At 40.2% G+C, this 24,367-nt stretch overlaps 3 protein-coding genes across 6 annotated transcripts; all 3 read left to right on the top strand.

Moving 5' to 3' along the window:
- Positions 1-1,558: 1,558 nt before the first annotated feature.
- Positions 1,559-2,386, top strand: LOC120739178 (the record flags this gene model as incomplete). The annotated part of the gene is made up of 2 exons (XM_040040877.1): positions 1,559-2,135; positions 2,241-2,386. Coding segments are annotated over 2 exons (708 nt in total), but the record flags the coding sequence as incomplete, so codon positions are not given.
- A 7,810-nt stretch (positions 2,387-10,196) lies between these two features.
- Positions 10,197-12,162, top strand: LOC120739049 (immunoglobulin kappa light chain-like). 3 transcript variants are annotated; one of them, XM_040040698.1, is made up of 5 exons: positions 10,198-10,315; positions 10,416-11,129; positions 11,235-11,369; positions 11,453-11,484; positions 11,570-12,162. In XM_040040698.1, exons 1-5 carry the CDS (start codon positions 10,261-10,263, stop codon positions 11,696-11,698), a joined length of 1,065 nt encoding a protein of 354 aa, XP_039896632.1. In that variant the 5' UTR covers positions 10,198-10,260; the 3' UTR covers positions 11,699-12,162. The 3 variants fall into 3 exon arrangements, with proteins under 3 accessions (XP_039896633.1, XP_039896632.1, XP_039896630.1); XM_040040696.1 differs by having other exon boundaries at positions 11,450-11,484; XM_040040699.1 differs by lacking the exon at positions 11,235-11,369 and having other exon boundaries at positions 10,197-10,315.
- Positions 12,163-17,774: 5,612 nt separating this feature from the next.
- LOC120739048 (immunoglobulin kappa light chain-like) lies at positions 17,775-19,772 on the top strand. 2 transcript variants are annotated; one of them, XM_040040695.1, is made up of 5 exons: positions 17,775-17,835; positions 17,936-18,649; positions 18,755-18,889; positions 18,972-19,003; positions 19,089-19,772. In XM_040040695.1, exons 1-5 carry the CDS (start codon positions 17,781-17,783, stop codon positions 19,200-19,202), a joined length of 1,050 nt encoding a protein of 349 aa, XP_039896629.1. In that variant the 5' UTR covers positions 17,775-17,780; the 3' UTR covers positions 19,203-19,772. The 2 variants fall into 2 exon arrangements, with proteins under 2 accessions (XP_039896629.1, XP_039896628.1); XM_040040694.1 differs by having other exon boundaries at positions 18,969-19,003.
- Positions 19,773-24,367: the final 4,595 nt, after the last annotated feature.

The raw sequence follows: 24,367 nt of genomic DNA, 5'->3' as shown, positions 1-24,367 counted from the left end.
ACTTCCTGTCAACTCCTGCAACTTAGTCTTTCTGAAAGACACACACACTGTTTAAACCTCTGAATACAATATCAATGCTGCAGATTCTATTATTAATGCAATGGTAATGATGATGATTATTTAACAATAGCAGTAAAATAATTTCCCTGCTCCACACTCCCTCTCTCGACCTCTGGAACACCAGAGGTCGCAATACATTGTGTCCTCGCTCTGACCCTCTCTAGCCGTCCTCTGGCTCAGCAAATCAGACAACCTCATGTCATCTAATTGGTCCAGTAATAAACACCAGCTCCCATTCGAGAACACTCCATGCGTAAACTTAGGTTTTTCTGCGTCCCTCTCTTGTCTCGGGCCTCCAGGATCCTCACCCCCTGTGGTCACCGAGATCTTCTGCAAAGGAAACAAAACACCTTTTCCTGCACCTCCCTAACTTATCCTATTTGGGACTCTTTAATCAAAAGCCTGATCCTAATTATGTTCTTGACTTATAGACTTGTATTTATATATATTCTTCAGCGTAACTCATCACTTTAAAACTCTTAAAGCGCTGCTTTCACGTCCGGTTGCTCGCTCTATTTTCCCTTATCTGATCATCAACATCCTGTACACAAACTGTCGCTGCTGCAAGTTCCTCCACTCTAATCTAAAGTCACCTTTTTAACAAGAAAATCATTATAAGCGCCTATTCTACTAAAAGATCCAAAAGAAAACAACCACTGTAATCAATTAAGTTTAAGCATATAAGCAATTACCCCTGCATACATTTCATCATAGCTAAACGCTGCCTAAAAACAACTCCTGCGTGTTAACACTAACTTCATTTTAACCTCACATTTCCTATGTTATAACCTGTTTATTAATATAGCCTTTTTATTTCATTTTGCTCATTTTAATGTAACAATACCTTCTAATTCTAGTTTATCAGACTTAACCCAAATATATGCTTTCCTTCCTCTTTGGTCCTTCTTTAAGTTCAGTTAAAAGCTAAATGAATTTGAGGCCTTTTGCCTGGAATCAATACTGTCATGTGTGTTTCTGGACTCTGTGTCTGTAAGCATGTGCAATCCTTCAATAACTCATATCATCCTCACAGTAGATTGGCTAATCATAGCGCTAGCCAAAGGCTTGTGACCCTCAAGAGACGAATTGAGCCACAACTCCTTTAAAGGCACAAAATGCAATATGTATAAAAATCATTTCTATTTATAAGCTCTCCCCTTTATCCTAAAAATAAATCTATGTAATATCTGTATGTGTAAGCCTACATTATAACCACTACTTCTAGAAATCAAAAAAGAAATCAAACCTGTTCTACTCCTTCAACCCTCACTAATTTTCCCCAAAGCATATCTTTTTGTCAACGTGTCCCACAATTTCCCTCTAAGATTTGTATACAGCTTTAAAACACTGGCATTGTATCTTCTAAACAGGATTCAGTTCACTTTAATCCTTTAACCTTAAGATAAAAATAACAGTTTCAGTTTTACCATATCCAAATGACCAAAAACCCCAAAAAGTCCTAAAATGATCCTAAATTATTAAACAATTAAACAAACAAACTCTAGGAGAGAAACCAAAACTCATTTCTCCCTTCTATAAGTCAGAAACCAATTTTGTTCAATTTCATGGTCCATTCAACAATAGTACACGTTTCACACTAGATAATGAAAAAGGAAAAAACCACTTGATTATCTCAGACTTAAGTGTTTCAGACTCAGCAACTTACTACTGTATAAGTTCCTATTTCTACACATCAACATTCTTAGAGACCATTATTGTCAGTGTCAATGATTCAGATTTAAACGTACAAGCTTTAGTTCATCAGTCAGCATCTGAGACCATCCAGCCAGGAGGCTCTGTAAGTCTGCACTGTATGGTGCACAATATGCTGAGCTGTGATGGAAAACACAGTGTTTACTGGTTCAAAGACTCTGAAGACTCTCAGCCAGGACTCATTTACACCCATGGAGTCAGGAATGATCAGTGTGAGAGGAAAGACAACAAAAGCACACACACCTGTGTCTATAACTTGAGAATGGAGAGCCTGAATGTGTCTCACACTGGGATCTACTACTGTGCTGTTGCCCTATGTGGACACATACTGTTTGGAAACGGGACCAAGCTGGACTTTGGGGGTAAGTCACTTTTCCAGCAGAGGTGACTCACATGGTATTATAAATAGGAGCAGATCATATTTGATGAACTCAGGAAGAAAAGCTAAAAAGCTCTGTCATTTCTAGGATTTACAGATTCTCCTGCCCTGATGTATTTCTTAAGCGCAGCTTTAACACTCACCACCATCATCAGTGTGTTATCAACTTTTTTAGTGTATAAGATGAAAAAAAGGAACAACTGCCAATCCAGAGGTTAGAATTTCTGTTCTTATTTTACTCTTGTGGTTTATTAAAAACAGTGGCATTTAAGTTTAAATCATTTCCTTTTTTCTCAGCAGACTCAAATGCCAATGATTCTGTAAATTTAGAGGTGAGTTTTAAAGTGTGGAAGTTCATGTGTTTTTAGGAAATGACATTTGTTGCTGAATTGTTATTTTGATTCTTTTGGTATCCAGAGCACCCAAGAGGACAACCTTCATTATGCTGCTTTGAGAAAAATTAGGACGAAAGAAGCAAGAAGACAGACGAGCAACACCCAGGAGGAATGTGTGTACTCCGGTATAAAGTAAACAGTAGAAATTAAGATTTATAGTATTACTTTTCTGCTATAGTGATGATTTTGGCATCTTCTCTTTGGTCTGAAAGAAAAATTGATTTAACTGCTAACAGCATTTGATCACTTGCGTATTTTTGAAATTCCTGTAAATGTAATTCCAGTAGAAAATTTGATTTTGGGTTTTATGTATTTTTGAAGTTTTGAAGTCATTTTTAGTTGTCTGTTTACATTTGTTGTTGGGGTTGAGGTTTTTTTTTTATCATTTGAAGTTTTCATTCTTTAATATGGTGGGGTCAGTATTGGATATTTGTTTTGACTCCCTATTTTATGGTTTTGTGTTCGTGATATGATTAGGTTTTTGTGGTGGTATTTACTGTATTTAAAATGTTTAGGCTTAGTTTTTGTGTTAGAATGTCTAATATTATTGTGAGGAGTAGTCTCACATGTGTTCCTGTTGATGATGACTTTCACCTGCATGTTGTCTTTTAACATTCCAATCCAATCCCACTTTATTTATGGATGAATTTAAAACAACATCGTTGACCAAATGCTTTCCAGCAAAAAACTCAGATAAAAGTTAAAAGCCATACATTAAACAGACAAATAAATAAATATCAATAACAATAAAATAAATACATGAATGAAAAAAGAAGATCAAAACTGACTTCAAGCTTACTCTGGTGGTACTCTTAAAACGCCTTGGAAAGTGATTATAAGATTTCAAGTGTTGGGGCCATCCTAATATGGATGGTAAAATGGTAAATGGCCTGTATTTGTATAGCGCTTTACTAGTCCCTAAGGACCCCAAAGTGTTTACACATCCAGTCGGACACTGGCGCCACCGGGCCATCTGACCACCACCAGTAGGCAACGGGTGAAGCGTCTTGCCCAAGGACACAACGACAGAGACTGTCGGAGCTGGGGCTCGAATCGGCAACCTTCTGATTACAAGACGAACTGCCAACTCTTCAGCCACAATCGCCCCCATCTTGAGGGGCAGCTTATTCCATAATTTGGTGGCCACAACAGCAAAAGCTTGGTCCCTCTGGTGTTTCAGTCTCGGCATGGGGACAGCAAGAAGTGACTGGTCAGTTGATCTAAGAGACCTTTGTGGAGTGTATCGGTGTAGATGGTCTGCCAGGTAGTGGGAGTCAGGCCATTTAAAACTTTAAAAGCAAACAATAAAATTTTAAAATGAATTCTAAAATGGACAGGCAACCAGTGTAAAGAGACAAGAACAGGGTGTCAATGGAAAATTGTACTTAGTAGTCAGTATAATCTTTTAGTGATATAAGTTTGCATATGGTAGAATACTGCATGTAGTTATTTGTATTAGGAAATATTCAACCATGTATACTTAGAGGCATATAATCAATTGTGTAGTGACAGGATGTGTGATCTCTAGCAGGCTACAAAAGGCTTGGCGTGCACACCCACATCCTGGGAGCATGAGAGAGGTCGTACCTTGTCTTATTGTTTTACGGTAGGATTAACGTAGCTATGTCTGTTTTAGTTTAAGTGCCTTCTTTACATATAGATGAACTGTTGGATTTTCCAGACCAGCAGGTTAAGGGAAGTTGTTTATGGGGCCACACTCTGACCCCCCCCCCCCACACACACACACACACCTACACCTCCACATTCCAATGTAAAGAACAAACGCTCACTGAAGTATAAATAAAGACCGGGGCAGTTTCTCAAGGCGAGTCTCTCAGTTCTGGAGACTGCCCTTGCTAGCAAGAAGTTCTGTGTGTTTCTCTTCTCTGAGTCTTTACTGAAGAAGTGTTTTAGAATATATTCCTTAACACAGGGGTAATGTGCTCATGTTTGCGTTTACCAAGCAGCAGCATTCTGGACCATTTGCAAGCGTGATAGTGAAGTCTGATATAATATAAAACAATATAAAGAGGAATTTTTAGTCCAAGGTTGATGACAATTGGTTTGACACAGGATGTGAGAGGACCCAAATCAGATGGTGGGACACCAGGGCCTGGGGGGGTTAAGGTCATTGTTTTTCAGGGATAGATGAATCTGTCAGTTGTCTTCATAAAAATTGGATTTGTGTTTTTTAATAATATGGCCAAGGGGAAGTAAATAAATGCTAAAAAGAAGGGGCCCGAGGATGGACCCCTGAGGTACACCACATGGGAGGGGGGCGGAGGATGAATGAAATTTCCCAAGTCACACAAAGAAACTTCTGTCAGACAGGTATGACTTGAATCACTCCAAGGCAGTGTCTGTGATTCCAACATGATGTTCTAGGCGAGAAATTAAAATGTTGTGATCTACTGTATCGAAAGAGAACCCAACCTGGGGATAAATAAAGTTTTATTTTATCTAATTTAATCTAATAACTTTAATCTCAGCCAAACCGATTTACTCACGAACAAATAAAACACTGAAATAAGCCAAACAATATCATTTTTAGGTTGTCTAAGTGACTTATATATTACATTTAACCTGAGTAGCAAAAGTCTGCGGTGATCTGAAAATGATGTGCCGGGAGTTGTGCCGTTCTCGGCGGCTTCAGTGACCCTAAAGCTCTCAGCTAGCTATCGAGCTGGTGGGTAACAGATGTCTCCGAAAACGTCGAAGCACTTTTGCAAATATGCAATATCTTGATAAACCGAGCAGATATTTGAAGTTTACACACCCACTGAAAATATGTTAAAAGTTTATTTTGTAGCCCAGAAAGATTAATAAGAGTAATTTTAAAACTTAGTAGCGGCCACCATTGTTGGAAACTGGAGTTTGGCTGGGCCGCGCTATGAATCCTGGGTGGGCCACGAAGGACACACCAGACCCATCCTTCAAATTCGGGGAAAAGGAGGACGCATTTGTTGGCTGCATTCGGAGGAGTCTACGAATTTGGACAGCCTTCAGCGCGTTGCTGTGATGTAATCGGTCTACAAATGCGGCCTGAATGTGTAAAGCGGACCCCAAAGCGCTTTACACATTCAGGCCGCATTTGTAGGCCGATTACATCACAGCAACGCGCTGAAGGCTGTCCAAAGCACTATACAAATACAGGCCATTTACCATTTTACCATTTACGTGGCTGAATCAATGTTTTGAAGAAATAAGCCAGTACAAAACATACTTCTTGTTTTGTTCTGCTCCAAATCACCTCGTTTCTACACTGTGAATATGTGGCTCTTGCTTTATGTGAGTTTTGTGTTGTTCTGTTTTCTGGAAAGAGTTCAGTATTAAAGCTGCCTTTTTGAGTTCACTTAGTCCTTCATTTACGTCCTAGTTTGCCTGCCACTCAGAGAAGGGCATCATTCACTGTCCAAAAACAGCTCTGTGTTAACCTGGCGGAAAAATGGCAACCTTTTTAGGGTGTAACCCTCCTTTCACCTTTTGGCAGTCAGGATATTCTCTGCAACTCATCATTTTGTGTTTCTTGTGTTTTTATGACTTTGTGTGTTATGCTTTATTATTCTTAGTGGTCTATGTTGTGTCTATGTTGTGTCGACCTTTGTACATTTAGGCTCCCCTCATGTCTTTGCCCTCTGTGCCCCCTTCTGTGTGTATGTGTTTGGGTGTGTTAGTCCTAAACACATACACACCATGCCCATGTTCCCTTCCTTGTGTGTGTCATTCCATGTTTCCCATCTATGTTTATCTCCTTAGACTTTCTTGTTTTCCCGAGTGTTGTGTCTTCCCAGTCCATGTGACATGTTATGATGTTTTGTCTCCCTTCGCGTCAAGTCTGTCTCCCGTCCTCCCTCACACTCTCTCGTGTTCCCTCGCTCTATCATGTCTGCCTCTCATCCACTCCTGCATGTTCCTCTGTTTCCTGTTTTATTGTAAAGGTCTTGTGTTTCCATGTTTTGTTCAGTTTTGCTTCCTCTGTCTCGTTAGGGTTATTCATGTCAGCTGTGTTGCTCGAGTGTTCTCATTTCCTCGTTATCCTTCTGTTTCTTTATGTCAGTGTCTCCCTCAATCTCATGTCGCAATCTCCCTCATGGCAGTGTGTCTCTCCCTGTGTTTCCTCGTGTATTCATGTTTATAGAGTCCCAGTTTATTTTTGTATTGCCTTTTTTTCCCTTTCAGCTAATAAAGCTGTATTTTGAGTGTAAATCCCATTTTCTGTGAGTTTGCATTTGGGTCCTTTCCTGCCTGCCTGCACAGCTGTTTCATGACAGTTAGCATGTATTCTCTACTGCACTCTTTTTCACTTCTTTATTTTTCTACTTGTGATTGCGAATGCCACTTAGGTGCGTCCGCCTCCCCTGCAGCAGCACCGCAGACCACGCCGTGCCACATACCCCCATCGCCCGACTGAGCTCCCCCATCCTGCGCATGAGCGGGAGAGTGAACCTGCCCAGACAGTCAGGGCCCCCCGGCCCAGCGACAGGAAAGTGTCCATTCAAGTGGCCGCCGCGTGTCTGATGGAAGAGAGGCCAGACCGGGCAGCACATCCACCTCCGTCTCCAGCTTGGCAGGTCCCGCCAGCTCACGCTGAGCCACTCCTCCCCGGGCATTGTCTACACTCAGGCAGAGCAGGCTCCACTAGGGCGGCGACCCAGGTCTTCCCTGGTCCTTAGAGACCGGGGTCTCTCCACCCTCTCTCCACCTCCAGCTGGCGAGGTGCGTGAGACGTTGGTAAGTCTGGCGGTTGCTTAGTGACCCTTCTCTGGGGAACCAGAACGGGTGCAGGCCCCTGCCAAGCACCAGCTGCTCCCACCCAAGGAGTGGTTACAGGCACGGCAGCAGGTTGTGTCGTGGCTGTCCTCACCCTGGGGGCCAACATGGGAAAATAGTGGCACAGTCTAAAGTAGAGATGGACCGATCCGATATTACTTATCGGTCTGATACTGACCTAAATTACTGGATCAGATATCGGAGAGAAATAAAAAATGTAATCCGATCCGAAGTATCACAAAATCATCTCACAAAATGCGCTACTTGGCATAACTCAGCTCGGCGCATCGGAGCAGTATGTGTCACGTGATAGAGCGGCTGTTGTCTGTGAGACCTGTTGGCGGTCTGTTGGAGCATTTGCAGCCTCGCTACATGCTTCCTAACCGCGGCATTTCATCTCGGCGAAAACTATCCCAGAGAAGTAAAGCAAGTGTGTAAATTCATCCCTGAATGTTTGCATAGTATTTCCACATTAAGCTTAACAACTGATATATTGACCCACAGCTGGACTGGCCATCGGAGTTCCATATTGAGGTGAAAAGGAAGCGATTTGTCCCGTACTTCAGCTAGAATTAAAAAATAGACACAAAGCTGGAGTTATTCTGTCTTTGCTGCGCAGTTGCATCTACTTCTTTCATTCTCTACCCCTTCCTCTCCTGTTATTACTTCGAACATGAAACTGATCAACGATCAGCTGATCGGCTTTTCTGCCGCAAGTCCCGTCTTTCTTGTTTGTTTATCGCCCACTTTGTGCTAGAAAGAGGAGACCAGCGGATAAACAACAGCAGCACGTTTAAGCGTGATAAGCTGTTGTTAGAATGTATTTAATATTACTTTCTAGTATCAGCTGATGTTTGCTGGAGCCACGGCTGTAAAAGCTGCTGGTCATGATGTCGGTTTGGTTATCTGGTGAGAGGGAAACATGAAGATGAAACCAGGAGATGTCCTTACTGAATCATCGGAGCTGAGCAGGTGATGGAGAAACAGGTTTACCTTTTAGGTGACACAAATGAGTTGAAGGGAAGTTATGAACTGTTTCTGACAAATAACACCAGGATACTTTTCTTCATAGCTGATGGCTGGTAACTGTGCAGGGGCGGGTCTAACAAAGTTTTGTCGGGGGGAGCGAGGTAGGGCATTAACAGGGAAAGGGGGGCACAAATAAATATTTTTCTTTGTTATGTCATTTAAAAACTTTGAATAAATAATTATCTGAATCATACAACAAAAGTGGTCATCTGATTAAATGTATAGAAATCCATTATTGTATATAGTAACTAATAAGTCTAATATACCCTTGTAAGCTATAGAACTTTTTCCTTTGGGAAGATACCATCTGTGCAGTCTGCAATTCTTTTGAAGAAAGATGCTGAATCTATTTAATTATTGTAGACAAATAACTGATTTCTGTACATTTGTTTTACACTTGCATTAAATTAAAGTTGATTACACCAATTAAGGGCGGAGGTGGTTCCCTAATATTTTTGCTGGGAGTTGGTAACCCTTTTAGTTAGGTAGGTAAGTACTCTTTAAAATACCAGCATAGGGAGGATGGTGTAGGTTTAAATTTATTAGATTGATCAGTGTTGCTGAACTATAAAATGTTTTGGGTGGAGTACATTTCTCGCATGCAGGTATAACAGAATAGCTCCAGTCTCTTGTTTTTTAAAACTTGAGTATGAACTTATACAAAATGCAGCAAGATATTTATTAAAAAAACAGTTTTTATTGATTACCAAATACGCTATATCGGATTCATATCGGTATCGACAGATATCCAAATTTATGATGTCGGAATCAGTATCGGACATTAAAAAGTGGTATCGTGCCATATCTAGGCTAAAGCATGCATATGAACTTTACCATCATGCTCTCATCCTTTGTGCAATACAAATCAAAGTAAAGTGCAAACTACCCAAACACAAGAAAGCAAAAAAACTATGCCTCATTGCTAGAAAACAGTAAATATACGAAAGGGAAAGACCTAATAATATTGTAGTTATCACTACTGTGAAGAGAGGTGCTGAGTTGTCAACTGATCACTAACTGGTGGTGAGATGGATCATGTAGCAGGGGAGGAATGCATGGCAGAAGTCCCATATGCGAGATCCTTAACTCTTGACTCCAGCAGAGCTTCGACAACATTCTGGGAGAAACGAGTGGGAGATCGACAGACAGACTGGTGCTACAGCTCAATTTACTGGTCGTTCTACGTCCCTACCTTTACTTATGGTTGGTTTATGGGTGAGATGTTCCGGGCACCTCCCACTGGGAGGAGGCCAAGACATGCTTGAACAATTATTTCTCTTCGCTGGTCTAGGAATGCCTTGGTATTTTCCAGGACAAGCTGGAGGAGGTGGCCAGGGAGAGAGAGGTCTGGGCTTCTCTGCTTAGGTTGCTGCCCCCGTGACCCAGTCACGGAAAAGTGGAAGGAAATGAATGGAAAGTCACAGTAAAATAACAAAGAAATAAAAAACAGATATCCAAAACAGAACCTGGCACAAACAGGAGTCAAAACTTCATGACAGAAAATCCTAAACACAAACTCAAAAATGTAAAAAGATCAAAACTTCCCAAAATGTATCTAACATAACAAACATTAAAAAGGTAATGGTATATTTTGTGTGCTTGTGTATTATTTTTCATGGTTTAATACATTAAATATTTCAAAACGATAAACTATGGGTCTCACACTGCCCCACACAATCACATTGTCTACAGTATATTTAGCGAGTTGACATCTAATATATCTCACCTCTGATCTAAATCATGATGTTCTTCTGGTTTTTTTCTCAGCTACTAAATTTAACACTACAGATGTCAGTGATCATGTGACCTAGTTTTCCATGTACTGTGTAACTTCTGATTGGCCAGGGAAATGTACTCTTCACTCTTAAAATTGAAGAGTCACCGTTCTTTTATTCAGTACGACTGTTTGGAACAATGGCATCTGCACACATTGTCTTCTATGTGATATGTTTCTTCTTGGGTGTAATTGGTAAGTTTGTGTTTAACCACAGTCTAATTCTTTTGAGCTCTTTTTTCTTGGCTGCCATGTTCCACAATGTGTATTTGCTTTGTCTTTCATTTCACCACAGCTCAGAAGAACAACCTGCATTTATCCTCCTCTGTTCATGAAGAAGCACGTTTTATATCAGCTAAATCTGGAGACAGCGTGACTTTACATTGTTACTATGAACAGAAAGTTGCTGCAATTTTTTACTGGTATAAACAAACTTTAGGAGAGAAACCAAAACTCATTTCTACCTTCTTTGAGTCAACAAATAATTTTGTACATTTTCATGATCCATTCAACAATACTACACACTTCAGACTAGATAATGGAAAAGGAAATAATCATTTGATTATCTCAGACTTAAGTGTTTCAGACTCAGCAACTTACTACTGTATACGTTCCTATTTGTACACATTAATGTTCTTAGAGACCATTATTGTCAGTGTCAATGATTCAGATTTAAACATACGAACTTTAGTTCATCAGTCAGCATCTGAGACCATCCAGCCAGGAGGCTCTGTAAGTCTGCACTGTATGGTTCACACTATGCTGAGCTGTGATGGAGAACACAGTGTTTACTGGTTCAAAGACTCTGAAGACTCTCAGCCAGGACTCATTTACACCCATGGAGTCAGGAATGATCAGTGTGAGAGGAAAGACAACAAAAGCACACACACCTGTGTCTATAACTTGAGAATGGAGAGCCTGAATGTGTCTCACACTGGGATCTACTACTGTGCTGTTGCCTCATGTGGACACATACTGTTTGGAAACGGGACCAAGCTGGACTTTGGGGGTAAGTCACTTTTCCAGCAGAGGTGACTCACATGGTATTATAAATAGGAGCAGATCATATTCGATGAACTCAGGAAGAAAAGCTAAAAAGCTCTGTCATTTCTAGGATTTACAGTTCGCCGAGATTCTGCTGCCCTGATGTATTTCTTAAGCGCAGCTTTAACACTCACCACCATCATCAGTGTGTTATCAACTTTTTTAGTGTATAAGATGAAAAGAAGTAACAATTGCCAATTTAAAGGTTAGAATTTTTGTTCATATTTTACTGTTGTGTTTAAAAATAGTGGCATTTAAGTTTAAATCATTTGCTTTTTTTCTCAGCAGACTCAAACACAAATGATTCTGTAAATTTAGAGGTGAGTTTTAAAGTGTGGAAGTTCATGTGTTTTTAGGAAATGACATTTCTTGTTGAATTGTTATCTTGATTCTTTTGGTATCCAGAGCACCCAAGAGGACAACCTTCATTATGCTGCTTTGAGAAAAATTAGGACAAAAGGAGCAAGAAGACAGACGAGCAACACCCAGGATACATGTCTGTACTCCGAATATGTGTACTCCGGTATAAAGTAAACATAGTAGAAATGATGATTTTTAGTATTACCTTTCTGCTGTAGTCTGAAAGAAAAGACATTTAAAAAATGATTTAACTGCTAACAGCATTTGATCACTTGTATAATTTTGAAATTCCTGTAAATGTAATTCCAGTAGATACTTTGTTTTGGATTGTTGGGTTTGATGTATTTTTAGTTTTTATGTATTTTTAGTTTTTGTGTAATAATGTATAGTATTATTGTGAGTAGTAGTCTCCCAAGTGTTCCCGTTTATAATGACTTTCACCTGCATGTTATTTCTGACCAGTTTAACATTCCTAGTTAGTATTTATAGTCCTGTCTTCCCTTTGTTCTTTGTCTCTGTGGCTGTATGTCTCCACCCTCTGCTCTCTCTGGTTTCTGAGGATCTCTAAAATGATTTTTGGATTTCTGCTTTTTTCTATTTTGTAATTCTGTTTGCAACCTAATAAAAGATTAGCTTTCTGTCTGCCTTCAGTCCTACACATCATTAATTCTTCAAACTGTGACAGGTTTGGCATCAATCATGTGAAGGACGAATACACTGTATTTGTAAAGTACTTAAATCATGGAAACGTCACACTGTACTCACATGGCCTCCACAGTCACCAGATTTCAGTTCCACAGAGCATCTTTGAGATGCGAGTTTCACATTGGGGATGTGCAGATACCAAATCTGCAGCAGATGCTATTATATCAGTATAACCAATATGTCTGAGCAAAGTTTTCAACACCTTTTTGAATCGATGTTTTGAAGAATTAAATCTGTACAAATGAGTGTTGGATACTGGATGGATATTGGATATTTAAAATGTAAAGATCCAGCTTTAATAGAGAGTATCCCAACAATAATCCCCAATGAGTAGCAATACTCACTTTTAAAATGAAGATTCTCCAGCAGAACCAAGCTGAGGAAGGCTTTGGAAAAGAGGGGCTAGAGAAGAGAAAATGGAAGAGCACAGAGAGACAATGTCAACATACAAACTATGACATGCTGTAGTGGTGAATCACCACATGGGAATGAAAATAGAAGCATGAGTAAGAGATGGTTTGGTGTCACCTGATCCGTGTATAACTCTAAACTTGACCAAAAAGGAAAGTTTGTCGCCTAATCTTAAAAGTAGAGGTCGCCCAAATCCAAACTAGGACCTGTGTTAGGTATTAGTAATGCCATTTAGAGTTAGTACCTGGTTAGACAAAATATGTATGAGATTTTTATGATAAGAATAACTTTGGTCTTTTCTGAATTTAAAGGTGGAAAAAAAAACTGTACCAATTGTCTATCTTAAGAACAGTGTGTCAAGTCCCTTTCAGTTACACCATGATGCAGACAACGTCCACTACGCTGCTTTAAGCATTAACCTGCCCAACAGTTCAACGAGACAGAGGAACAACCAAGATGAATGTCTTTACTCCAGTGTCAAGCAGCAGGTTATATTTTTTCCAATCCAGTAAAAAAAAAAATTCATACATTCATTAGATGTTGACATCCAAATTGTGTACACAATAATGTTTACTGCATTTTTCATTGTATAACAGTGTGTAATATGAGCTGGGGGTTTTGTTTCTTTTTTAAATAAGCCTGTAGTTATCTTGTAGTATATAGTCACCTTCTGGACTCTTTAAAAGAAAACAATGTGTGGTTGTGGTCTTCTGCTTGAGTTTTGGATGGGAATGAAGAAAACCAGTGCAATTTACAGTGACTGTGACAGGTCAAATGCACTGCATTTTAAGAAAATCTCAGCAAAAAGAAAAAAATGTTGCAAAAAGAGATAAAACATGTGGATTTCCCCATTATGAAGCTTTCTTCTTCCAGTAGAGGTAACTGATGTTGTATGATAAACTGTGACAGCAATAGATATCTAAAAGCAAAAAGTCTCTGTAATTTCTCCTCACTTTGGGATTTGCGGTTGAGCTCCAGTTCAAATAACAAATCTAAATACAAGCTTTAGGAAATTTGCTTTTCATTTGAAAAAGAAAGCACAGTAGTTTGACTCCCTGGTGAAACAAGAACCTTAAAGGTGATGGGGAGCCGCTACAACAAGTCTTCAACCTCAACCTGTGACTGGGGAGAGTGCCCGCCATCTGGAAGACATCCTACATCATCCCAGTCCCCAAAAAGAACCAGCCCAATGAGCTGAATGACCGGTGGCACTCACGTCACATCTTATGACAACTCTGGAGCGGCTCCTCCTCAACCTCCTCCGACCACAGGTACAACATGCCAGGACCCAGTACAGTTCGCCTAAAAGGCGGATGTCGGAGTGGAGGATGCCATTCTATAGCTCCTACAAAGAGCACACACACACCTGGACGAGGGGAAAGCCACGGTCAGGATCCCGTTTCTGGACTTTTTGAGTGCCTTTAATACAATCCGGCCCAGTCTGCTTCTGAAAAAACTAGATCTCCGACTACCTCACTGACAGACCACAGAACGTCAGGCTGAAGGACATCACGTCTGACACTGTGGTCAGCACCACAGGAGCACCACAGGGAACCGTGCTGTCCCTCTTCTCTTCACTCTGTACACCTCTGACTTCTGCTATAACTCTGAATTATGCCATATTCAGAAGTTTGCGGACGACACAGCCATCATGGGGTGTATCTGTGATGATCAGGAAGAGGAGTACAGGAGTCTGGTGAGGAACTTTGTCACACGGTCTCACACAAAGCTGCACCTGCAACTGGGGGGAGTGCGCGCCATCTGGAAGACATCCTGAATCACACCTCAAAGACCAAGGAACTGGTTGTGGGACGTCCAGACCAGGTCCAGTGCTATTTCAGATAGAGGGAGAGGAGGTGGAGGTGGTCAACACGTACAAGTACCTCGGGCTGTGGGTGGACAACAAACTGGACTGGTCATGCAACACGCAGCACCTGTATAAAAAAGTACAAAGCCGACTCTACTTTATCTGGAGGCTGAGGTCTTTCAATATCTACATGGAGCTCCTGAGGATGTTTTACCAGTTGATGGTTGCTGGAGTACTTTTCTATGCTGTCGTGTGCTGGAGGAGCAGCACAGCAAAGAAGGACTCATTTAGGCTGGAAAAACTAATCAGGAAGGCTGGCTCTGTGGTCGGCATGAAGCTGGACACTCTGGTGACAGTGGCAGAGAAAAGGACACTAATGAAACTGCTGGACATTATGGACAATGCTGGGCATCCTCTGCACATGGCCATAAATAATCAGAGGAGCCTATTCAGCGACTGGTTGCTTCTCCCAAAGTCAAGAACCAACAGACTTAAAAACTCCTTTGTCCCACACGCCATCAAACTGTTTAACTCCTCGTTGGAGGAGAGAGGGAGGGGAAACAGGAGGACAAAGGAGGGCGGGAACAACTGAGTTGTAGTGCCCTTTTCACTGTGCGATAGACTCACTCAAATGTGCAATACGCTGGTATTCCTATTTATCGCTATTATTTATTCTGTATTTATATATGTGTATATATGGTATATTTATGCTCATATCCTTACTCTCATTCCTCTTTATTGTATCTGTAACATGCAACTTCTGTCGGTGCTGTGCTACTGGAAACTGAATTTCCAGGAGGAACCCGAGAGATTAATAAAGTTTCTTCTAATCTAATCTAATCTAATCTAAAAAACAAAAAGGTCAAACACCAATGTCACGCCTCCAAACACTGGTTCTAACACTTGGTGTTTCGAGTCTACCTGATTTCGACATTTCCTGGTTCTTCTTCTCAGTTATATTTAGATTCCCAATTTTGTTTTTTGTTTTTTTAACATCTAGCCTTTTCTTAGTTTCAGTCTATACTGTATTATTTGAATCGCTGTGTATTCTTACCTCCCTTGAGTTCACGCCCCTGGTCTAGTCCTGTCTCTAAGGAATGTGTGAGGGGTCTGCTAGGGCTGGTGATGGCACCAGAAGGTATAAAACTTTAAGGCTGACTCTGCTAGAGGAAAACAGGGCAATGCATTTTGGTTATTAGGGAATGCTCTTTTCCCCCTTCTCTAACTCTACAGGAAGGAAAAGAGGTGGTTGCCATGGTGATGGGAGTGTTGCCTGCAGAACTGTCATCTCCATAAAGGGAGATGTCTGAAAGGTGCAGGAGATGAAACATAAGCAGGACATGGGGTATAAAGGATTTTCTCCAACTTTTGACGAATCATGTTAACGCTCTGTTTTTACCACACACAATAAAAGTGTTTACTGCTTGCGTGTGGCAGCTTTTGCCTTCAAGCCAGAGAGATGGCAGTCCACCATGCCATGTAAAACGAATTTGACATTCTAACCATTTAATAATAAATTGTGAAAACTTATCATTTGAGCACCTTTGTCTTCTCTCAAAAAAAACACACAAAAAACCCAACACTTTATAGACTTTTCTTAGTTATCATGCTTCTCCTGTGTTTCCCATGCCTTTCGTCATATTTTCATCAGTTTATGTTAGGATTTGGGACTGCATGTGTTCTATTGTCTTGTGTGTCTTTTCCTTTTTTAGTGCAGGCGGTCATGGTTGTGATCATCAGGGTTTTCCTGATACACCTGCAGAGCATCAGGCATCATTTGCTAGGCTATTTAAGGAGTAGTGTGACAGCTCTTGGGTGTCGGATTATTGTCTCATTCTCAAGTGGTAACAGGCCAACCATCTTTTATGTACTACTTTGATTAGCAGGACATTCATGGATCGCCTTCGGTTTTCAGGCAGTTTGTGATGCTCACTGTCCAGCCATTCTAAGCCTGAAGTTTTCTGTGCATCAACCTGCCTACCTTTCCATTTTACCTCAGTTCATTTCTTCTGGGCCTCAGGCTACCCGCTCACCTGCACTACCACCGGTCCACGTGGTCCCCACTAAAATCTCCAGCCTTATGTATCCCACCTCGTTCCTAGACTGTAAATTCGTGGCTCCTGCTTTATCTGAGTTTTGTATTTTTCTGTTTTTTACAAAGTGGTCAGCATTAAAGCTTCCTTTTTGAGTTCACTTAATGTTTAATGAGTCCTTCATTTACGTCCTACTTTGCCTGCCACACAGAGAAGGACATCATTCACTGTCCAAAAACAGCTCTGTGTTGACTTAGCGGAAAAATGGCAACCTGTTCAGAGTGCAGCCTGAAACACTTAGGTCTGAGATAATTAAGTGCTAGAAAACAGTAAATATAGGAAAGGGAAAGACCTAATAGTATTGTAGTTATCACTACGGTGAAAAGAGGTGCTCAGCTGTCAACTGATCACCAGCTGGTGATGAGTTGGATCAGGTGATGGGGGAAGAATGCATGGCAGAAGCCCCGTCCGTGTGATCTTTAACTCCAGACTCTGGCAGAGCTTCGACAACATCCTGGGGGAAGGGAACAGGAGATTGACAGATGGATTGGTGCTGTGGCTCAATTTACTGGTCATTCTACGTCCCTACCCTCATTTATGGTTGGTTTACGGGTGAGGTGTTCCGGGCACCTCCCACTGGGAGGAGACCAGGACAAGCTTGAGAGATTACGTCACTCGGCTGAGAACGCCTTGGTATTTCCCAGGACAACCTGGAGGAGGTGGCCAGGGAGAGTAAGGTCTGGGCTTCTCTACTTAGGCTGCTGCCCATGCGTCCCAGTCCCGGATAAGTGGAAGAAAATGGATGGATGGAAAGTCACAGTAAAATAACAAAGAAATAAAAACAGATATCCAAAACAGAACCTGGCACAAACAGGAGTCACAACTTCACATGACAGAAAATCCTAAACACAAACTTCAAAAATTCCAAACATTTATTTAACATGAAAACCATTAAAAAAGCTACGAGCATACTTTGCGTGGTTATGTATTTTTTTTCATGTTTTTTAAAATATATAAAATATTTCAAAGTGATAAACTATGGGTCTCACACTGCCCCACACAAACACATTGTGTACAGGATATTTAGCGAGTTGACATCTAATATATCTCACCTCTGATCTAAATCATGATGTTCTTCTGTTTTTTTTCTCAGCTACTAAGTTTAACACTACAGATGTCATTGATCATGTGACCTAGTTTTCCATGTACTGTGTAACTTCTGATTGGCCAGTAAAATCTAATCTTCACTCTTAAAAGTGAAGAGTCCCCATTCTTTTATTCAGTACGACTGTTTGGAACAATGGCATCTGCACACATTGTCTTCTACCTGATATCTTTGTTCTTGGGTGTAATTGGTAAGTTTGTGTTTAACCACAGTCTAATTCTTTTAAGGTCTTTTTTCTCGGCTGCCATGTTCCACAATGTGTATTTGCTTTGTCTTTCATTTCACCACAGCTCAGAAGAACAACCTGCATTTATCCTCCTCTGTTCATGAAGAAGCACGTTTTATATCAGCTAAATCTGGAGACAGAGTGACTTTACATTGTTACTATGAACAGAAAGTTGCTGCACGTTTTTACTGGTATAAACAAACTTTAGGAGAGAAACCAAAACTCATTTCTACCTTCTATAAGTCAGAAACCAATTTTGTAAAATTTCATCATCCATTCAACAATAGTGCACGCTTCAGACTAGATAATGAAAAAGGAAAAAAACATTTGATTATCTCAGACTTAAGTGTTTCAGACTCAGCAACTTACTACTGTATACGTTCCTATTTCTACACATCAACATTCTTAGAGACCATTATTGTCAGTGTCAATGATTCAGATTTAAAAGTACGAGCTTTAGTTCATCAGTCAGCATCTGAGACCATCCAGCCAGGAGGCTCTGTAAGTCTGCACTGTATGGTGCACACTATGCTGAGCTGTGATGGAGAACACAGTGTTTACTGGTTCAAAGACTCTGAAGATTCTCAACCAGGACTCATTTACACCCATGGAGTCAGGAATGATCAGTGTGAGAGGAAAGACAACAAAAGAACACACACCTGTGTCTATAACTTGACAATGGAGAGCCTGAATGTGTCTCACACTGGGATCTACTACTGTGCTGTTGCCTCATGTGGACACATACTGTTTGGAAACGGGACCAAGCTGGACTTTGGGGGTAAGTCACTTTTCCAGCAGAGGTGACTCACATGGTATTATAAATAGGAGCAGATCATATTTGATGAACTCAGGAAGAAAAGCTAAAAAGCTCTGTCATTTCTAGGATTTACAATTCGGCGAGATTCTGCTGCCCTGATGTATTTCTTAAGCGCAGCTTTAACACTCACCACCATCATCAGCGTCTCATCAACTTTTTTAGTGTATAAGATGAAAAAGAGGAACAACTGCCAATCCAGAGGTTAGAATTTTCATTCATATTTTACTGTTGTGTTTAAAAATAGTGGCATTTAAGTTTAAATCATTTGCTTTTTTCTCAGCAGACTCAAACGCAAATGATTCTGTAAATTTAAAGGTGAGTTTTAAAGTGTGGAAGTTCATGTGTTTTTAGGAAATGACATTTCTTGTTGAATTGTTATTTTGATTCTTTTGGTATCCAGAGCACCCAAGAGGACAACCTTCATTATGCTGCTTTGAGAAAAATTAGGACGAAAGAAGCAAGAAGACAAACGAGCAACACAGAGGATACATGTGTTTACTCCGGTATAAAGTAAACATAGTAGAAAAAATTACATTTAGTATTACCTTTCTGCTGTAGTGATGATTTTGGCATCTTCTCTTTGGTCTGAAAGAAAAATGATTTAACTGCTAGCATCATTTCATCACTTGCATATTTTTGAAATTCCTGTAAATGTAATTCCAGTCGATCATTTGTTTTGGATTTTGGGTTTAATGTATTTCTGAAGTTCTATAATTGTTATCTGTCTGTTTGCATTTATTGTTGGGGTTGAGATTTTTTTATCAGTTGAAATGTTGATACTTTATTTTGGTGGGTTCAGTATTGGATACTTGTTTTATTTGTATGCTTGTGATATGATTAGGTTTTTGTGGTGGTATTTACTATATTCAAATGATGAGGCTTAGTTTTTGTGTAAAAATGTATAATATTGTTGTGAGGAGTAGTGTTCCTGTTGATAATGACTTTCACCTGCATGTTATTTCTCATCTGTTCAAAATTCCAATCCAACATTATTTATAGAGCAATTTAAAACAAAATTGTTTACCAAAGTGCTTTACAGCAAAAAACAGAGACAAAAGTTAAAAACAATACATTAAACAGACAAATAAATGAACATAATTAACAATAAAATAAATACATAAATGAAAAAAGACGATAAAAATAAATCAGTATATTAAATATTAAAACATGAGTAAAATAGACAAATTGTACAAAAAATAAAATTAACAAAATAAAAAGATTAAGAGTGACCAAAAACAGACTAAAACTGACTACAAACTGACTCTGGCACTACTGCTAAAAAGCCTTGAAAACAATGTGTGTTTTTAAAAGTGATTTGAAGATTTCAAGTGTTGGGGCCAGCCTAATATGGAGGGGCAGCTTATTCCATAATTTGCGGGCCACAAAAGCTCGGTACCCTCGTTGTTTCAGTCGCAACATGGGGACAGCAAGGAGTGACTGGTCAGTTGTGAAGTGTACAGGTGTAGAAGGTCTGACAACAAAAAATAATATTTTAAAATGAATTCTAAAATCGACAGGCAACCAGTGTAAGAACAGCAAGAACAGGGGTAATGTGCTCATGTTTGCGTGTCCCTGTCAGCAGGCGAACAGCAGCATTCTGGACCATTCGCTACTGTGATAGTGAGGCCTGATATAATATAAACCAATATAATGTGCATTTGAATGATCAAGGCGAGTGGTCACAAATGCATCTAAAACTCTCTCTAAGTCACAAAAGGAAATAAAAGGTTTGACTTTAGAGAGCTGCCTCACCTTACAAAAGCTATTTTTCACAACTGTAATTATCTGTTTGTCCATTTTAACCCTTTAAGACCTACCATAGAACCAAGTCCGCCAGAGCTTATATTATATTTTTACCTGCTGTGGAGCCATTTTTGGGAGCATTTCAAGTTGCTATACATCAATACAACCATTATAGCCCAGATTTTAATAATATGTATTCATTAAGTGCATAGTAATTACATAAATTGCAAAAAAGTGCAATAAACTACAAAAAAAATTGAAAATCGTTTTTGCTTTTTTAACATATATTTGTAGTTAGAGAAATTTAAGAGGCTTATCCCTCAAAACTGTAAATACAAAAAAGTTGCACAAAATAGTTTCCCACCACAGGAAATTTATTTTGAGTGTCTTCATAGTTTTATTTTTGAAATACACCAATTTTTATACACTGCAGGAAAAACGAAAATAAATATTATACTGCAAATTTGCAAAAAAGCAGCATATGCATCAAAATAAACTATTTCCAGCAGTGCAATATGAGTCCTAAGCATCCCAGAAACGACACAGAAAGTCATAAAGTCAAAGATAACTTTTAAAAAGACGAGTATAGGCTCTGAGGCCCTGATAGTAAAAAAGACTACATTTCCGCGAAAATGACGTCACTTCCGGTTTCGGGCAGGTAATGGCGGAAATGCAAAAGTTCGCGCTGACATCTATTCCAACGTAGGAAGTGTTATGAACAGCTGATCGGATCGGCACAGCGTGTTTCTGGAATATTATGTTTTTGTTCCTGCAAGCGCTTTTTATGCAGTTTTTGCAAAGCTTTATGTGGAAGGAAACCGTGACCTAGGACAAGCTGATGGCATAAGATGTAAGTACAACTCCTCCGGTTTCATATGCAAAAAAAAATTTTGCGCTAGCTTACGTGGTTGCAGTGCTACTGGGATTTAAAAATAGTTACGCAAAACAGAGCGTGCCCGCTCCGATCGGCTGTAAAGGGTTAATAGCTATGTCAATTTTTATTCCAAGGTTGGTGACAATTGGTATGACACAGGATGTGAGAGGACCCAAGTCAGGTGGTGGAACACCAGGTCCATTCGGCCCAAATATAATGACCTCAGTCTTCTTTTCATTAACATTGAAAGATTCAGAGCCAGCCATGCTCTGATATCCTTAAGACATTCTAAAATAGGTCTGAGGGGGTTAGGGTCATTGTGTTTCAGGGTTAGATAAATCTGATAGTCGTCTGCATAAAAATGAAATGTTTTTTAATAATATGGCCAAGGGGAAGTAAATAAATGCTAAAAAGAAGGGGCCCGAGGATGGATCCTTGAAGTACACCACATGGGAGGGGGCAGAGGATGAATAAAGTTTCCCAAGTGAGACAAAGAAACTTCTGTGAGACAGGTATGACTTTATTCACTCCCAGGTAGTGTCTCTAATTCCAACATGATGTTCTAGGCGAGAAATTAAAATGTTGTTATCTACTGCATCAAAAGCTGCTGTGAGACCCAAAAGCAGAAGTAAGACGGAATTCCCAGAGTCAGCAGTTAGTAAGATATCATTAAAAACTCTCAAAAGCGCAGACTCTGCTGTGAAGTGCTTTAAAACCTGATTGAAATACCTCAAAAATGCTTTGACTGTTTTAAAAAGCCTGCAGCTGTGAAGACACAATGTTTCCAAACTTTAGAAACAAAAGGAAGCTTTGAAATAGGTCTGAAATTACACAACAAAGAGGCATCCAGGCCAGGGCATTTCGGCAGAGGCTCGACCACTGCCTGTTTAAATGTTACAGGTTCATTTCCAGTTAATATTTATAGCCTTGTCTTCCCTTTGTTCTTTGTCTCTCTGGCTGTATATCTCCATCTCTCTCAGGATCTTTAAAATGATTTTTGGATTTCAGTTTTTTTTTTTCTATTTTGTAATTCTGTTTGCAACCTAATAAAAGATGATCTTTATGCCTGCCTTCAGTCCTACACTTGCATCACTAATTCTTCAAACTGTGACACGTTTGGCATCAAACACGTGAAGGGCAAATACACTGTTTTGTTAAAGTAACATAAAAGAAACATAAAACTGTACTCAAATGGCCTCCACAGTCACCAGATTCCAGTCTCATAGAGCATCTTTGGGATGTGGTGGAATGGGAGATTCACATTGGGGATGTGCAGATGCCAAATGTGCAGCAGATGATATCATATCAGTATGGACCAACATGTCTGAGCAAGGTTTTCAACACCTTGTTGAATCGATGTTTTGAAGAATTAAGGCAGCACAAAATAAATTTTTGTTTTGTTTTGCCGCAAATCTGTGTTGGATACTGATATACAGAATTAAAAGAATAAAAGAAGGGATATTGTCATGAACCAGAGTCTGCACAGAGGCGGGACCCAAAAGCAAACTCAGTACACTGGTTGCAAACTATATACAATATTTAATTACAGAGGAGATCGGGCAAAAATACGTGGAAACACAGGGATAACGCAGGAGCCGGAGGAACTGGGAACAGCTTATGGGGGAGGCTGTTCTAAGATGACGTGATTGGCATGAGGACAGGCAGGCCAGGCAAAGGGACTGATGGATAGGATAGGAATCCTTAATAGAAAATGGCAACGGAGGAAGTGAGCAGTGAATCCAGAACAGGATGGCACAGAGACCACAGTAGGTGACTGAACAAACTGGCGATGAATAGGCAGTCGTACTGGCTTAGATAGTCCCTTGTGATTAACAGTGAAATACGGCTCAGGTGTGAGGCAGGCAGCTCTGCCCAAGAGAGTAGTTGGTGAAACATCCTGATGACAACTCCCCACAACTGCTCCCACGAACCATGACAGTACCCCCCTCAGGGGTCGCCTCCTGGCGGTACTTGGGGGCCGGGACACCTCGGCGGCAGTTGGGGAAAAGCTGGTGACACTCCCTGGTCCTGAGAAGGGCTTGATACACCTTGCACCATATGTGTTGGCAAGGTTGGGGAGAAGCGATGTGAAAAGTAAGTAAGTAAGTAAAATTTATTTATATAGGACTTTTCACAGATAAAAATTAACAATTGCTTCACAATAAAACCAGAAATATAAATAATAATATAAAACAATGAGAAAATTAATTAAAAGCTTGTTTGTTTAGACATGTCTTCAGCTGTGGCTCCCTGGATAGACTCAAAAGCTGAGTTAATGAGTGGGAGTGGGTATTTATTATTTATTGTAATGTCATTCAGCCCTCTATAATCAACACATGGCTGGAGAAACCCATCCCTTTTAGGCACAAAGAAGAAGCCAGCACCTTCCGGTGAAGTGGACAGTCTGATCATTTCTGCTGGCAGCGACTCCTGAATGTACTTCTCCATGGATCTGAGACAGGTTGTAAAGTCAGCCAGACAGCAGCAGACCTCTGGGTAATAGGTCAATAGCACAATCATATGGACGGTGAGGTGGGAGTTAGAGCATTTTATCCTCACTGAATGCTTCCTGTAAATCATGATACTCAGAGGGTACCCGGGAAAGATCAGGTGGCTGTGAGATCTGTGGGAAGGAGAACCCTGTGTTTATGGGAACAGCTGATCTTAGTGCGGTTAGCGAGACAAAAAAAAGACTCCAGCTAGCAATCGTTTTCCTGGCCTAGTCAATGTGTGGGTTGTGCTTTTGTAACCAAGGGAACCCAATGATGAGCGGAGTGTCAGGGGAGGGGAATGTGAAAAAGGAAATGGTTTTGTTGTGATTGTCGGACGTAATTAATGTTGCTAATGAGGTCTGGTCTGCCTCTGTCTTTCTTAATTCTTTCTTAATTCTCAGATATCAAGCTTCAAATGGAATAAAAGGCAGACAATGATATCTAAAAGTGCCTTACAGTTACCCCAAATAAAGACTGGCATATCACTTCCAAACTTAGTATATCTTCTGTGTGATGTAATACAGTTTAAGGTTGTAAACGATCTTCATGGGTCCATGGAGAGGTTATCAC

The sequence above is a fragment of the Simochromis diagramma genome, unplaced genomic scaffold (assembly GCF_900408965.1).
Source record: "Simochromis diagramma unplaced genomic scaffold, fSimDia1.1 OVJJ01000317.1, whole genome shotgun sequence".
NCBI classification, from domain to species: domain Eukaryota; kingdom Metazoa; phylum Chordata; class Actinopteri; order Cichliformes; family Cichlidae; genus Simochromis; species Simochromis diagramma.
This window is presented reverse-complemented; position numbering and strand designations above follow the sequence as displayed.

Excerpts from the sequence above, each read along its gene's own strand:
- LOC120739049 (XM_040040696.1), top strand. The coding sequence starts at position 10,261 with ATGGCATCTGCACACATTGTCTTCTATGTGATATGTTTCTTCTTGGGT. Across the intron at positions 10,316-10,415 it reads TTTCTTCTTGGGTGTAATTG|CTCAGAAGAACAACCTGCAT; the intron begins GTAAGTTTGTGT and ends ATTTCACCACAG. Across the intron at positions 11,130-11,234 it reads GACCAAGCTGGACTTTGGGG|GATTTACAGTTCGCCGAGAT; the intron begins GTAAGTCACTTT and ends TGTCATTTCTAG.
- LOC120739048 (XM_040040694.1), top strand. The coding sequence starts at position 17,781 with ATGGCATCTGCACACATTGTCTTCTACCTGATATCTTTGTTCTTGGGT. Across the intron at positions 17,836-17,935 it reads TTTGTTCTTGGGTGTAATTG|CTCAGAAGAACAACCTGCAT; the intron begins GTAAGTTTGTGT and ends ATTTCACCACAG. Across the intron at positions 19,004-19,088 it reads ATGATTCTGTAAATTTAAAG|AGCACCCAAGAGGACAACCT; the intron begins GTGAGTTTTAAA and ends TTTGGTATCCAG.